This window comes from Aulostomus chinensis, chromosome 23, assembly GCF_037954235.1.
Source record: "Aulostomus chinensis isolate RoL2024-O1b breed Wild chromosome 23, RoL_Achi_v1.0, whole genome shotgun sequence".
NCBI lineage: Eukaryota > Metazoa > Chordata > Actinopteri > Syngnathiformes > Aulostomidae > Aulostomus > Aulostomus chinensis.
This window is the reverse complement of record NC_141342.1, coordinates 17326440-17342371: the sequence shown is the minus strand read 5'-3', so window position 1 is coordinate 17342371 and position 15932 is coordinate 17326440. Positions and strand designations below refer to the sequence as shown.

The window sequence follows — 15932 nt, the reverse complement described above, 5'->3', positions numbered from 1 at the left end:
CAATAGCTATAGTGTTTATTTTTTTGGGGGGGGGGGTAGCTGTAAGTTTCGTGATCTAAAAACACTTTGATTTGAGCTCCTCATTCAAGGTAGCTCTGAAATTGAAGGGTTTTAGTTTGTGTTTAGCTCCAATCAAAGTAATGTGCGTTACTGAGAGTGACTATGAATGTGACTTTACCCAGCGACGCACCTGAGAGGATGCACATGAACATTTTGGCATAGTTTTGCTGTTGTTCGCTATTGTTCAGCTTCAAGCTAAATGTATGTGGCCGAACACAGGAGTACAAAAACATCTTCGTGAGCTCAAGGCACCTTTTTGTGAGTACTTCAAAGGCAAAGAAAACAAGAACCTTTCGGATGAAGTATTGCAATACTCTTCCCAATATGTAAAAGGTCAAAGGTCTTCTTCTTAGACCAGAGCATTAGAACATCATTTCCCACCACAGGAACATGCTTACTAACCTGTGTTCAAATTGATAACTGTCATTCTTCTCACTAAGATGAACTGACTCAACAGTCAGCTGGTACAGTGCTGCAGGCGATTTAAGTGCATTCTTTCAGTGTTATTTCTTTATTAGATGAAACAACAATACTGAAGGTTTTAGAAAACTTTACTGTGTTGACTTGAATGATGCTCCTGTGACTCGTTGGTATTTTGTTTTTGGTGAAACAACAAAACAAACGCGCCTGCGATATCCTGGACTCGCCAACTTGCCCCATCTGGAATTGGGTCACTTGGATTTGGTTGACCTCATGATCAATATTCTTAACTCTGAGCTGCTGCGTACACGACGTAGGATCTCAGAATTTAAAATGACCTTATTAAGCCTGAACAGGAAAAAGCAGAATTGGAGGGAGGAAGGACGAGGGGCTCATGCCACACAGAGTGTTATTGTTTTAGCTCCTGTATTAGTTGTGTTGCTTGTTGTGTAAGTCCAGATCCAAATTCTGATCCTCTTAATATCACGGGACCAGATACTGTGTGGGTCTCGCTGTTGCCAGATCACCATGTTCTCACAGTGTTGCTTACTAATACACATATGCATGCACACGCACACACAGGCGCGCACGCACACACACACACACACACACACACACACACACACACACACACATACAGTACACTTTAAATCAAATACACAACACCAGTGCAGGAAGGATGTGTTTGTTTGCTTGAAAGTTCAGTCAGAAGGGAAGAGGATATCGTTAAATGTTAAAAATGTGTGTGTGTGCGCGCGCGTGTGTGCATGCTCAGTTTTTGTTGCTATTTTGAGACCTTTTCTGGTATAAACAAAGACCCCCTAGTCCTCATGGACACCAAAGATCAGTCCAAATATTATGTAAAATGTAGTTTGCGATAGTTGTGTGTATGTGTGTGCGTGCGTGCATGTGTGTGTGCGTGTGTGTGTGTGTGCGTGTGCACTTGGCGATAGAGAAAGCAATTGCATTACTTAGCTCAATGCTATGAGAAAGCCAGATGTGCGTGGAGCACGGTGACCCGAGGGTGCACAGGGGTCAAGCCTGGAAAAGACGGGTGGATACTTCTCGCACACGAGACCCTTCCAACAACCCTTCTTGTAACCAATCACAGCTTTCTGAAGAGCAGAACGTAAAGAATTCCCACGGCGTTACAGTCTGATCCACAGTCTCCCAGAATTTCCTCTTAACCTGAGTCTGAAAGAGCTGAAGAGGCAGTTATCCTGTATTATGGAGCATTAGTCAGTGTTTGGGAGCATTACCTAAATATTATTGTTGAGAATGGAATAGGGTGTTATATAACAGTAAAATAGGTTTTTAGGGCAGGGGTTACTTTGCCTTTATAGGCATAAAACAAGGACAGACCCAAAGGCAAACTTGGATAAACGGTGTGCAGACTGAAGGAAGCCTGCGGAAGCAAGTATATCATGAAAGAGAGGCATTATAAGACCTCACACTTCCCCCTAGAAAGATGGTCACGCTAGAATTCCTCCTTCCTTTCTTGACCTTCAGTTATTATTCCCTCTCTATAACTCCATCTCTCAACGCTTTGCTCCATACACTAAGTGCCCTCAGCGAAATGTTATCTCGGACCTGGAGGGTTTTTCCAGTGCAGGTCCCGCTCTCCCCCTTCCCTGTAAGAAGTCCCTTCGAGTTAAAATCATGAGACTGAGAAATCATTGCAAAATAGCCTCTAACTTGAAACATTTAGACACACAGAAGGGATTTTCCTTTTCCTCAACTCTATAGAGAAGATTTAATTTTTTTAATGCGTGGTAAATATCTTCATTCACCCCAATTTATATATTTAATGGAGAACAGTACTTGCAGTATTTATCCCGACGTAATTGTGACAGTCTTGCTTTCATCATGTCTCCAATGATATATGATGATGTATCACATTAGAAAAGGTTGATGGAAATGGCAAAATATTAATAAAAAAAAAAAAACAGACTCACCGCTTTATTAATGCCCTGATGTAGGCAATCCTTAAATCGGGACTGAACAGCTGTTTTCGCTGCTGGCATCGTCCCAGATATTCACAAACTTTGTCTTTGTCTCTGGACAGCAACGGCCAGTGTAGCCCGCATGAGAAGACGCACTACGATTTACCCGACTGAGAGTAATTTCTCAACACCTCTAGCCATTTATCGCCTCCGAGGGGAACCCTGAGAGGCTAAACAGCCACATATCAGAGTTGCAAACCAAAACCGAGCCAATAGCCAAGAGAATTTTCTGAAATATGAAAACAAATGAATACTTGAAGTTGCATGCTTGAAGGTGAAGTCTTCAGCAGTTTCCTTAGGAAATAGATTGCACAACGGGTGTGCACAAAGCAGCAAAGAGAAGGAAATCTAGCCCTACTGAGATGAAACCATAAGCAGAAAAAGCTCACTTCAAGATAAGAGTGACTCCTGATCTGGCTTTCACTCGCTTTTGAGCACTTAAGGAGGCTGGGGATGAAAAGGAGTTGGCCTGCTTTCTGCTGGACAGTTAGATGACAAACACGGATGGTTTAACTTGACCTAGCCAGCATTTAGCTTGCCCTAGCTGGTATTGAGCTTGTAGTACTTGGGTTTAACTTGACTTAGCTATAATCTAGCTTGTCCTAGCTGGTGCTGAGCTTGTAGTACTTATGTTTACCTTACCTAGCCAGCATTTAACTTGTCCTAGCTGGTGTTCAGCTTGTCCTAGCCTGCGTTTAACTTGTCCTAGCAGATGTTCAGCTTGTCCTAGCCTGCATTTAACTTGTCCTAGCTGGTGTTCAGCTTGTCCTAGCCTGCATTTAACTTGTCCTAGCAGATGTTCAGCTTGTCCTAGCCTGCATTTAACTTGTCCAAGCTGGTGTTTAGCTTGTCCTAGCCAGCATTTAACTTGTCCAAGCTGGTGTTTAGATTGTCCTAGCCTGCATTTAACTTGTCCTAGCAGATGTTCAGCTTGTCCTAGCCTGCGTTCAATTGGCCTAGGTGGTGTTTAGCTTGTCCTAGCCAATGTTCAGCTTTCCTGACTGGTGTTTAACTTATTATTCATGCTGATGTTTAGTGCATACTAGCTGCCAGTTAGCAAGCTTTAGCCATGCTTTTAGTAATATGTAAATGAAGGGCTGGGTTGGGGTGTCAAGGATGGGGGGCCCAGTGTTAATAAATGTGTTTACAAGCTTCAATGAACCATGCAACAGTCTCTAGCTTTAATTCCCCACATGAACTCAGCTCAAAAAAAAAAAAAAATTAAACAAAGATTTTGCTTTATTTTTATTTGCCCACTCACATTCTTGCTACCCACCACCACTACCTCGAAAATACCATCATTACCCTATCAATCCCATTCTCGTGTTGTTGTCGAGGACCATGCCACGTATTATTTTGTCCTCAAGCGTGAATACAGAAGATGGGATCAGTGTTGCAGGCTGAACATTGGGTTCCCTGCTGAGTCTGAGAAGAAGACTGCAAATTGATGATCCAAGCTGTGTGTAGGTAATTGGATAGACATGAACCACAAGCAAATCACTTGTATCTTACACACCTCCTTGCATGAGTTTGAAATTGCTCTCCAATTATTGTAAAGCAGTTGCAGGAGGTGGGGCAAAGGATTTCTGAAGTCTGGTAAAAATTAATAATACAAGGATACCACGTGGGTAAAAATTAATAATACGAGTGTGGAAAGATGCTCCATTGATTGTTTTAAGTTAAATAAACAAAAAGAAAACAATGGCTGGTTTGATCAATAGTTGGTTTCTCTCTCTCTCTCTCTCTCTCTCTCTCTCTCTCTCTCACACACACACACGCACACACACACAAAAACATAGACCCACTGACACACTCTGAGGAATCTCTGGAGCGAGCATTGGAGGAGAGAGGGAGAGAGAGAGACTCCCACCTCTCCTCAGCAGCTGTACTCTACTCGTGGCTTCCGAGTTGGACAGAGCAGGTCGCCGGTGATTATGTCCGGCTTCTTGGGCTCCTAGACCACCTCATCTTGACTCAACGTCTCTCCGGTCCACGTCTAACACACACCGCCTCGCCTCGCCACCCATCGTGGACCGGGAATGGATTCCAGGTTGTTGATTGGAGCTGGGATACACACACCAGACCCGAGCACCCGCGCACCCTGGAACATCAGCTCCATCAGCCCGCACCGGCTCATGGAGCTATCTCCGGTCGCCACAGCTGTTAGTATCTTTTTTTTTTTCGTCTTCAAATCTTTCTTTCCTTCCATTTCTCCCTGTCTCTCTTTTTACTTTCTTTCTTTTTACTCTTTTTTTTTTTTTTTTTGCACATCAGTTTGAGGGGAGAGCTTCCGCGCGCACCTTTTTAAACGCGCCCGAACATCCAAGCGGCAACGCGGCAAATTTCACCGCATTCATCAATGAAACAGACGGGAGCTCATTTGAGGAATATCATAGGAGAGAGTGGATGAGTGAGTGAGTGAGCTCAAGTCCCAGTGAATGAATCTCCCCCCTCCTCCCCATCTGTGCTCCCTTCATTCAGCACCGGACCTGAATGAAAACAGGAACACGAGTTCAGCTACATCTGGTGTTTTGCTTTGTTTTTAGAGTAAGAATTGGTTATTAAAAAAAAAAAGATTTTGTAGGGTGAGGAGAAAAAAAAGGCAGCAGCTGTGGTCATAAGTATGTGTTAAATCTGTGGTGTAATTAAGCATCTTTGAGCCAGGATGCATGTCGAGGGAAGAAAAGGAGAGTGGGGAGAAAAAAACGTTCCTAATTGTTGAAATGTGTTGTGAATTTGCTGTCAGGATCCCTAACGCCGCAGAAGATGAACAGGTTTTTTATTAGCTGCTCCGTTACAAATCTATAAATGAGTATTAAAAGCCTGTCATCAAGCAGGTTTACGCTCCTGGAAAGTCCGTTCAGCAGCAGCTTTTAAGTCTTGTGTGAATTCCCTCTGACTCCCTCTCTGTCTGAGCTGCAGATAAATCCTTTTATCCAGAGGTGTAGAGCTGGTAACCCACCTCTGCACCTTTAAACAACACACACACACACACACACACACACACACACACACACACACACACACACACACACACACACACACACACACACACAATGCTGCTTTTGCTTTGACCAGTGGAGTCCATATGCTCATGACCTGAAATGAGTGGAGGAACAGGTGGGTGCATCACCATGGGAAATGTTCACTTAAGTGGGACTGGTCCAGTTTGGTCTGGTCTGGGTAGTTTTTGTGGTGTGGTCTTGGTGGTGCAGTGCAGCGAAAGCTTGAAGCTAAAGCGATGCCTGAGGGCAGCTTCCTCTGAAACCGGTGGGATCTCCCACTCAGGAACAAGCTTGTCTTTTTTTCTTTCTTTCTTTTTTTAAAGTTTTCTCTGTGTTTCTCTGGAGAGCTCCATACGACCCAAATCCATTCCTGCCATGTAGACTGGAAAAAAACCCTAACATTAAAATGCAGTTTTTAATAATAACGATAAGCCTAAAAAAAAGGTCATGGTTGTGATATGAAACGTCTGGATTTTTAAACAAAGGTGAAAATAAGGGGATGCAAGTTTTGTAAACTAAAATTTGAACTTGATTATTACTGTCTAATCTTGTATTACTTTTAATCTTAAAAATGTTTCATTTTTATCTCATAATTTTACCTTTTTCAATACACGATTTTGATTTTGTATAAACATGAGCTTTAATCTCCTCATCATGGGATGGGAGGTCAAATTTATGTATTTTTGAATCTCATATTCACGACTTACAATCAGAATATTTAACTATCATGTTTATATTCTTTTTATTTTATTTTTATTTCATGATCTTACTTGACCTTCCATCCCCCCCCTTTTAATCTCACATTAAATATACAATTATTTGCATTAGCACGTGATAGCTCAGTGCGTGTGCCTGTGTGAGCACGTGTGTGTGTGTGTGTTAAAGTGTGTGTATGGGTGGCACTTTGACACCATGTCGACACCCTGACTCCTCTCCAGTAGCTCACGATGTGTTCGCTTGCCAACAAATTAAGTCGTTCAGAACCATTTTCGACGGGCTGATTAACGACTTGCTCATGACGTAGCAGATGCAGAGGGGAGATGACCAGCGATCCGCAGAGAGCAGTGTTCGTCAATACTATTTGCTCTCTGGACAATGGAAGACAATGAAGTAGGAGTAGGGGCTGTGATTGGTTCATTACATTAACATTCAATGGCCGTGGGAGCACCAGGACGTGATAAACGTGAGGCTAATCAGCTACTGAAAGAGTTGAATTTGTATCAAGTTTTAAACAATTCAAGATAATCAACTTTGAATTGTGTGGCTTGATTGGTCCGGAGTGTTGGACACGTCTTACTTGCTCGGCGCTGTTTGGTTTTTTTTTTCTTTTCCTCTATTCAACATCTGAATCTTGTAAATCACATCAGCAGATCATCATGATGGGTTTCGTTGTCATAAATTAGCTGTGAGAAGAGGCACTCAGAGAGCACATACCTCAGCTTCCTTTTTCACTACATATAAAACCTTCAAATTTCCCAAGTGTGCCATTTGCTGACAAATTTTATGCCGTAAGAACAAAAGTTGAAAATATCTTGGCTTTCCTTCCAGTCGTAAACATGTTTTTCTTCTTGCCCCTCCGGTGGGATGATTGAGATTCATTGTGTAGGATAATAAACAGGCAGCGATGGGCAACAGAAGGTTGTTTTCAAATGGCAAGAGCGATTTTTTTTCCTCTGCGTTCAGTAAAAATAAGATTTTAAGCAGGATTTGTAACGTCTCAGATATTTTTGGAAGCTGATCCTGGTCCAAACACACACAAGTAGAATGTGGAAACTTGAGGTTCCCACAATGAACCTCCGTAGATAAGCAGGAGACACCTCGTGTCCAGCAAAACACGTGACGGAACAACTATTTTAATGGTCATAGAATCTGGAGTTTTGACAAATGGAGGTGGAGGAGGTGGCATTTTAAGAATTTTGACATATTTGCCTTTTCTGCACAAACCGCCGATAATTGCCGCCATGTTTGTAGCCTCAGCGCTCACTGTACCCCTGATGCCGTGTTTTTAATGTGGTTAAACATACGGCATCATGGCCTGGAGTGACATTTCACAAAACAACTGAGCACGTTGAAGCTTCAGGCAACTTCGATGACTTCCGATGAGCAGCATGGAGGAATTTTATGGTTTGATTTTGTATTTTTTGTGACGTTTGAACGTCGGTCTCCATTCACTTCAATTGTTTGAGCGATTACTGCGACACTTTTTTCCCCGTGAAACTCCAGCAGTGTTTTGTGGACTTAGAACTTTACCCAACATTCCTTTGACATGAGAGTGAGAAGATGATGAGTGAATTTTCGTTTTAGGGTAAATTATTCCTTTAAACCCATGGTAACCTCAGGCCTCATATCAGAAACCTGGGGGATCCTCAATCCCATGGAAGGGCAGACATAGATATATGTGTGTGTGTGTGTGTGTGTGTGTGTGTGTGAACATGTATGTGTTTATATTTACAGTATATGTGTACATATATGTGTGTGTGTGTGTGTGACGTTTCTCACCAGTGAGCCCCCTGTGACGTACAACCCTCCTCTCCTCTCTTGAGACTCAGCTTGTCATGAGTAATGAAGAGAAAACTGCATTTGTGTGATTCTTTGCTTGTCAGAGTTCCTCCTGCGTTCACCCACGTTAACACGTTGTTTCCCAGAACACAAACGACTTTGCATCCGCGTGTGTTTCTTTACATTTATCCACGTGTGTGAGTGATGGAAGTCTGTCAGTTTGATGTGTAATTCTCCTCCTGCTCCTCTCCATCTCGCACTGTTTGTGTCCTCATCTTTGCCGTCGCCCTCTTTCAAACTCTTTACATTTACCTCCCATCAATCGCAGTGCATTAGACTGCTACAACACCATTTACATTTATATTACTTGCTTTACACTGAGAAAAAAAATGCTGATGCTCCAGTACAAACACACCGTAAAGATGTGTCAGAGAGACAGATATTTTCATCCTCAAATCCCACGCCAGCATCAGGACTTCTGTGCCACGCTGTCCTTGCTTGCCGGGCGTCTTCCTCGCTGTGTGATCAGCATTAATCTGGGAAATCGAGCCTGGAGTCTTAAAGAATTGATGGGGAATTGGCAGCAGGAGTAGAGAGCAGGGAGAGTGTCGAGCTTGTGAGAAACAAAGCATGTGAGGAGGGATGGCGGGGGGAACGGGGGCTGCGTGCGATCCACCACATCGCTGGTGTCAGACTGAAGTGTGTTTACATTCCTCACACTCACATCTGCGTACCACCTTCGCTCCTCTTGTCCCCCTCTTTTACTGACCACGGCGTTTTCCCCTCTTGACCACAGAGCCACTCCATCACTTTTTCTCTGTCCTTCCTGAGCAACGACGAGAGCTCACAACTCTGCAGTGAAGGACTGCAGCTGAAACAGATGTTGGATGTGTGTGTACACAGACACACACACAGACAAACACGTGTGCACACTGAAATGCAGCTGCAGCGATTTTGGAAGGGTGTGTGTGTGTGTGTGTTGAATGAAAATTCGTCTCAGTGGAAGTAGCCCTGGTGTGTGTTTGTGTATGTTAATCAGTTTCTAAAAACAGCGAGGGGCTGAAGGAACGTGTTGAATGCGTGGCGGTGTGTCCACGGATTCCTGAGATGAATCCCCCAGTGGGGCTGCGCGTGGGCTTTGAGGAGGGGTCTCATTTCAGAAGCTGTCAACAACTTTTCCTCTTGGCTGGACTGGAACAAAATGCATTTACTCAAGAAATGAAATAGCCCACCGATGTGACGCACTTGAGTTATGCTGCTTCATTCATGGAGGGAAAGTGTTGCATTTGTATCACTTTTAATTAACAACTTTATTCACCTGTTGCCTTGAAGTAAAGAGACTTTTTTTCATGTTTTGTATGCGTATTTAATGAAATGTATTTAAAATCATCAACTGATGGGGAAAATATTGAATTTTGTAAAGTATTAAATATTTATTAAATTCATAAGTTTTTTTCAATCCTTTATTTTAAACATTCGATGCTGTTTATTCCAATAACAAGTCCTTTTAAACTGCGACAAGATGATAATGCGTAAATATTTGTGTGTAAGTCGTATTTGTGAAAACAATTTAAAACTTGCTATGAACTGATTTATATTGCAGTGTTGCGTCTTTGTAAAATAATGGATCCTGAATATTTGTTCCAGCAATGGAAAAGCGGCCGCTGAAATCTTCTCACCAAATATCCTGCCGATCAATATTTGAATATTGAATGAAAAGCTGCGGTGCAGGACGTGATGTCACAGGTTCCACTGTGAAAGTAAATTGTGGACCTGCTTCTTTATGAGGAGTTATCACTGACGTCTTCCCACAGTCACTGACTCTAATTTCCTTTTACCGTAAACCCTCCGTGTGCGTGTGTGTGTGCACGTGTGTGTGCGTGAAATAACCCTTGAAAAAAACACCACAGGGTAGGCGTGACACATACAAGTTCTCCGGCTGCAACTTAAACTCTGTAAGAATTTTGAATCGGGAAGAGACTCACAATTATCACTACGCCATGGGCTAAGTCAGAAGTCATATACTTACAGTCTATAGATTTGTAGCAAAAGCCTGAAGGGAAACAATTACAAGCCTGATTGTTCCTCTCTGGTGACTGTTTTGTGTTTATATGTTTATGTTTTAGGAGAACAATTGGTACTCTTATTTTGGAACATTTGTTCAAAGCTTTCTGACTCCGGTGGAACTTGAACATGACTATTGATATGTTATGTTGCATGATTTACTTTGATTGAAACTATATGAGATGGTCAGAGTTGGAACTACTGCAGTGTATTAATCTAAAGTTGTTGTTTTTTTATTCTACATTCATGATAATGCATTGTTTCTCTGTTGTAAGGTTCCCATGGCTCCCAGCCACCCATTCCCAACGGTAGACGTCCCAGACCACGCTCACTACACCATCGGGGTCATTATCCTTGCTGTGGGCATCACAGGCATTCTGGGAAACTTCTTGGTCGTATACGCTTTCTGCAGGTACGTTCTTTCCACTGCAGCAATAAGCTTCCTTCAAAGATGTTGTGTAATTGCGAACGAGAGCTAACGAAGCTCACTAAAGCTTTTGGTCCGCGGTGTGGGTTCAGACGAGGCTGGTCAAAGCTGCAGGTATAAGCTATCCATTTGGCGACTATTTGAGCCTTCCACTCCGTGTTAGCGCTGCCGTTTTAAAGCTAGATGCTACTAAATGCTGAAAATGGCAAGTTTTCATGAAGATAAGGTTCATGCAATAAATCAGGTCTTCTCACTTCATTTAATGTGAGGATATAAAAAAGAACAAGTGTGCTGTCAAACAGGGTCGTTCTTGGCCCGTCTTTCTTCCTACTGGCTGTATTTTGCAAGAGCACCGTTGCTGCATCCTGGGCTTAGCACCGCTCATTCACCTTACGACTGGCTTACAGAAATCGAAACAACAACAGAAAAACAAAACAACAACAACCAAAAAGCTGAATGATGACAGGTTGAAACAGACAACGGAGGGACGTCTGGCTACATGAGAGTGGAATTAGGCATGCAGTGATTTTGGTAAATCTCCAGGAAATCAAGTCTGTGTAACAAATAACATAAACAAGTATACGTGTGTGTGTGTGTGTGTGTGTGTGTGTGTGTGTGTGTGTGTGTGTGTGTTTGCGTGCAGGAGCCGGAGCCTTCGGACACCATCCAACATTTTCATCATTAATCTGGCAATCACAGATTTCTTCATGTGTTTAACCCAAACACCCATCTTCTTCATCACCAGCATGCACAAGCGATGGATCTTTGGAAAGAAAGGTAACACCGGCACCAGGATCCCCTTGAATGTACTGCACAACATTTCACCTTTTGATTACATCGTAAATGCATGATACACATACAGCACCAAAGAAATGGACATTTTTTTACTCATAAATGCAGAAGCAGTCATCTTTTGTTGGCCTCGTTTCCTTACAGTTCAGTTGTAACTGTGTGAATATGGATACACAATCGCTTTCATGCCACAGTGGATAAAGAAGCACAAAAGGCTTATGCTTCATTATCTGAATTCAGTCGATCATAGGGAACAAACAAACACATGCAAGTCGGGTGATTTACATAAGTGCCTTTGTGTGTACTCTGGTATGTGTTGCACAGCAGTGTGTATCAGAGCGACAGAGAAGCAGTAAGAGAGGCTTCACACTCCGCTGATCACACGCTGATAGTTGGAGCATCGTGTGTTTGGTCAGGCGTTCCCTTAACCTTGATGAAGACAACCGATCTCTGTCAGGTCTGGAGCTGAACTCCCCCCACCCCACAACCCACAAAGACATCTTTTTTTGCTTTTTTAAAAGTAGTTGGTGAAACGAGAGGTCAAGGATAAACAGCGTAGATGGAAATCAAAAAATAAAGGCCCTCATTCTGTGTTATTCTCTTTATTTTACTATAATTCAAAGAAGTTGAAACTCCTTGTGCGTTCCTAAGTGATGAAGCTGCTTCCAGTGTGCTACAATTTCAGAATGGCTGTCTTAAATGTGGTTTTTGTGATGTACGTCTTTTTACAGGTTGTTGTACATCATTCAGAATTTAGTTAAGCCTGTTTAAATAAAGACTGAATTAAACAGCAAAAAAAACCAACAAAACCCTGTGGTTGAAGAGTAAGAAAAAAGCCAACTACTACGTGTACCCCCCCAACCCCACCCCCTCCCCTCTCACAGACAGCTACATAACAGAAGAGGTGTCATGGGGGATCAAGGGCGGTCTCACATTCAGGACCTGAGTGGCACAGGCCTTCCTCAGCGCCTCCTGTCTCCTCTGAAACCCTCATTACCAGGCAGCACAGGTCTACTTTTAGTCTATAAGCAAGAAGGCAGGCGAGGGGGTCAATGGTGGTGTCTCCAAAATAATAATAAAGTGGACTCCATTGTGCACCGGGACTGCAACTGACTCTTTTCTCCACTGGAACAGAACACAACCAAATGGAACTCATCAGCAATGTCCAAAATCTTAGCCCCTGAGGACCAAATACAAAACTGATTGTTTCAAAATTAGCCAGTTTAGACTCTAATAGTTTAAAACCACCAAAACAGCCTTGCATTGTAGTGAAAACCGCTCAAGTGTGTCGAATCAAAGCCGCTCACGGTGAAACTGGAAGCTTCTCTGTCCCGACTTTGTCACCTTTCCTGCAGACTTTGTATTCACGTGCAAAGTCTCTTTAAAGAGGTTAATTAGTGGATGACTTGAGTGGTTGCTTCTGGCTGGCTGGGCTAGGGGTTAAGATGCTACCACTTATTCTAGTTTGTGCCTAAACCTAACCTCACCCTAACCCAAGGGCATGGCTACATCATAAAACACTATTTTCGAACAGCGGTGGCATTTCAGGAAGCTGTTGTCAGTGAATAACAATACAAAAACAACAAGGACCGGCCACCCACAGCGCTACATTGTTGAACCAAGGGTTTTGTGACTTTGTACTGGCATCGTCTCCGTGATGCTGGCACATGTCATCCCACCGACTCCTAATCCGGTGTTGTGAAATCGTGGTAATTTTCATGGTCGTCCCACATATTTTTCTGAGATTGGATTGTTCTCATCCTCTTTGTGAACATGGAGCCGTGTGTGCGAGCACCATGTGTTTCCCAACATGATGGGATGATTGTGAGTTCATTACTGCTACCCAGCAGGTTTTCTGCCAATGTAAGGTTCCATTTCATACATATTTATGACAGGTTTTGATGAAAGAACGTTCAGAAGTTGTTCAGGGAATGTCGGCTGTGACCACCGTATGCCATCTGCACGTAGTTAGCGTGCCAAAATATGAAAGATAAATCTGCTGCGAACAACAAGCTAGTTGTTCAGAGAACTTGCATTTTTGGAAAATATAATTCACGTTTAAGATTTGTGGCCTAAGTGAATGAGATAAACTGTAATTGTTTGTCTCCGCTGAACATATGCTTTTCCTTAAGAGCCGATCTGGGTTTCATTAGCTCCAGTTACTTAACAAGGGCTGATAAACACACACAGACCATCATGACGAAAGACGTTCAGGCCTTTTAAGAAAAGAACTCACTCCTGAGAGGTATTCATTTGAGTTTCTTCCTGTGAGCAACACACACACACACACACACACAACAATTCAGATTTTGTCTTGTGTGTGATGACTACATGATGTGTGACAGGTCGATGGTAATAATACACTCAAGGCCTGGGGACAGCAGCTGAGAACTGTTTGCCTTTTTTCTTTTTTCAATTGTGTGTGTGTGTGTGCGTGTGTGTGTCACATGCACATACACTGTATTTATTTGTGTGTGTCACATTATCATTTAGCATAACGACGGACTCTGTGGAGAACAACTTCATCAGCTGTGGCACATTAGGAATATTATTCTCATTGCTGTCTGAAACCCTGTGAGAGCATTGTTTCTGTATGCTTAACATATATTTGATATTTAAACACGATATTCCAAGAATATATTCCACTCTCATGCCTATGTTTTTTTTGTTGTTGCTCGTTTTGGTGAAGTGGGCGACTTTTTTTTTTTTTTTTTGTCTAACACAGTAGTGTATCCATTATTTTAGTATCTAATCTTCTCTTTCCCTTAAATTCCATCCGTTTTATATGTCTTTTAATTCCCTCTTACATATTTACATCTCTCATTCCGTCTGTCATCCTCTCATCCCTTAATCCTCCCTTTTATATCTCTTTTTCACTCGTCAATCTCTCCTTCAAAATTTGATTACAATTTTTATTCGCTATGATAAAATACAGATTCATCTGTTGCCAAAGCAGAAACTATGATTAGAAAATCAATTAACTGCCAACGATACAGAAGCTGTATCACTTTTTTTATTTTGGAAATGCATCACTCGCATGTTTTAAAATCATAATTAAAGGAACGTGTCAACTTTTGGGATTTTGATGACCAAAGATACTTTTGAAGTGCTGAATCAAATCACTGCTCCTATTCAGGAAAGTAGTTCCGGTTATGTATCTGGTCTGTAAAATAACAGGATCCTTTTCATTTTGTCGCAGTCTTTTCACAGCGATTGTTAAACAGCATCCTGGTTCTATTCTGTTTTGTAGTAAAGTGGGTTTCATGCTCCCATGACCCACCACTGGCGTTCGTTGCAGCCAAGCTGAGTAGCATTCAGCCGTTTGGTTCTGGAGATCTGATGAGGAGAGATAGATTATCTATCTGCGGGACAATAAGTGTACTTCCCAAAAAGTTAGCATTCTCCTTTTAAAAAAAAAAAAAAAAAAAAAAAAGGAAGTATGGTGGCAAAAAAAAAAAAATCCTCACATCAATTTCACAGATTGGAAAAAAAAAACATTCTGGAAAAGTGTACATTAATTAATATTGGAGAGAAAGTTCTTGTGAAGAGGTCACCTAACTGTTTTTCGTACCTGGCTCTCAAGGCTTCCATGTATTGGTGACATGAATAGAAATAGTCGTGATATCCTGAAGGATAGAATTCACTTCATACATTTTAATAAGTTAACAAGTACAAGTATATTTTTCAATACCCTTAGATGGATGAGAAATGGGAAACGTTTCTCTGAGGTTGTAGAAAAAAAGGTCACGTTCATTAGTTGGTCCAACATGTAAATGTAACATTTAGCATTGCCTTTGCATGTTAGCGTTTTGAGCTTAGCCTAGGGTGACGATGCTGGTGGTGCAAGATGAAGTTGCAGCGATCATAATGCTGGTAGGATTCATAGTCTAGTGGGGACCAAAATGTCTGTCAAACTGTTGGGCCTGGAACGACATAATTAAATTAAAATGATACATTACTATTGCTTTACGGAGCAGTTTTTTTGCTTCTTTGCTTCTTGTAGCATGGCGTTTACCTAACTGGCGATACACCCTTGAAATCACCATCAACACGTTAAGAATGACTAAATCATGTCCCAAAACAGCAATTTCTATGTAATGATAGATATAAAAACATGATTCTGTTTCCTTCCATACAACACTTCAAGTTCACATTATATATGATGACGTCTTTTGCGTACTTTCCCGTGCTTTACATAACAAAACTAGCCCATACCACACACTCAGTCCAACTTCTCTTTCTTCTTTTTTTTTTTTATCAAGCCAAAATAATTCCGGGATTTTACTTTGAATTCTTCTCACAGGCGTGGAGTCACCGTGGGTGGGGGCTGAGATAAACACTGTATCTGTCACTGCTACATCCTGCAAAAACCATCCATCCAGGAATGTTGCTAGCTTTGAATATTTATAGCAAGTTTCCTTCAGTAACATTCAAAATAAAATGTTGTGGGTGTGAAACTTAGCACCGGACTTGGGCAAACATCACTACCTCATTCATTCCTCCAGCGGTTTGCTTTCACCTGTAATGTATCTGTATAACTAACTAATTCACATGTGACAGAGGCGGATGTGCGGTGTGTACACGTGCACTGCTGCTGCTACTGCAAGTTACAATCCACGTAAAGGGAACTGTGAGGCACGTGTGCACCAGATGTTCTAGCTG

The 15932-nt window shown here is 42.0% G+C and overlaps 1 protein-coding gene across 1 annotated transcript in view; it reads left to right on the top strand.

Moving 5' to 3' along the window:
• Positions 1 to 15932, top strand: part of LOC147239837 (melanopsin-A-like) — a 48908-nt gene that overhangs the window by 22721 nt on the left and 10255 nt on the right. Inside the window, exons 2-4 of the mRNA XM_086195931.1 lie at positions 4283 to 4645; positions 10327 to 10463; positions 11122 to 11255. Of these exons, the coding sequence (XP_086052057.1) occupies positions 4523 to 4645; positions 10327 to 10463; positions 11122 to 11255 (394 nt within the window). The 5' untranslated portion in view covers positions 4283 to 4522. The remainder of the gene's footprint in view (positions 1 to 4282; positions 4646 to 10326; positions 10464 to 11121; positions 11256 to 15932) is intronic.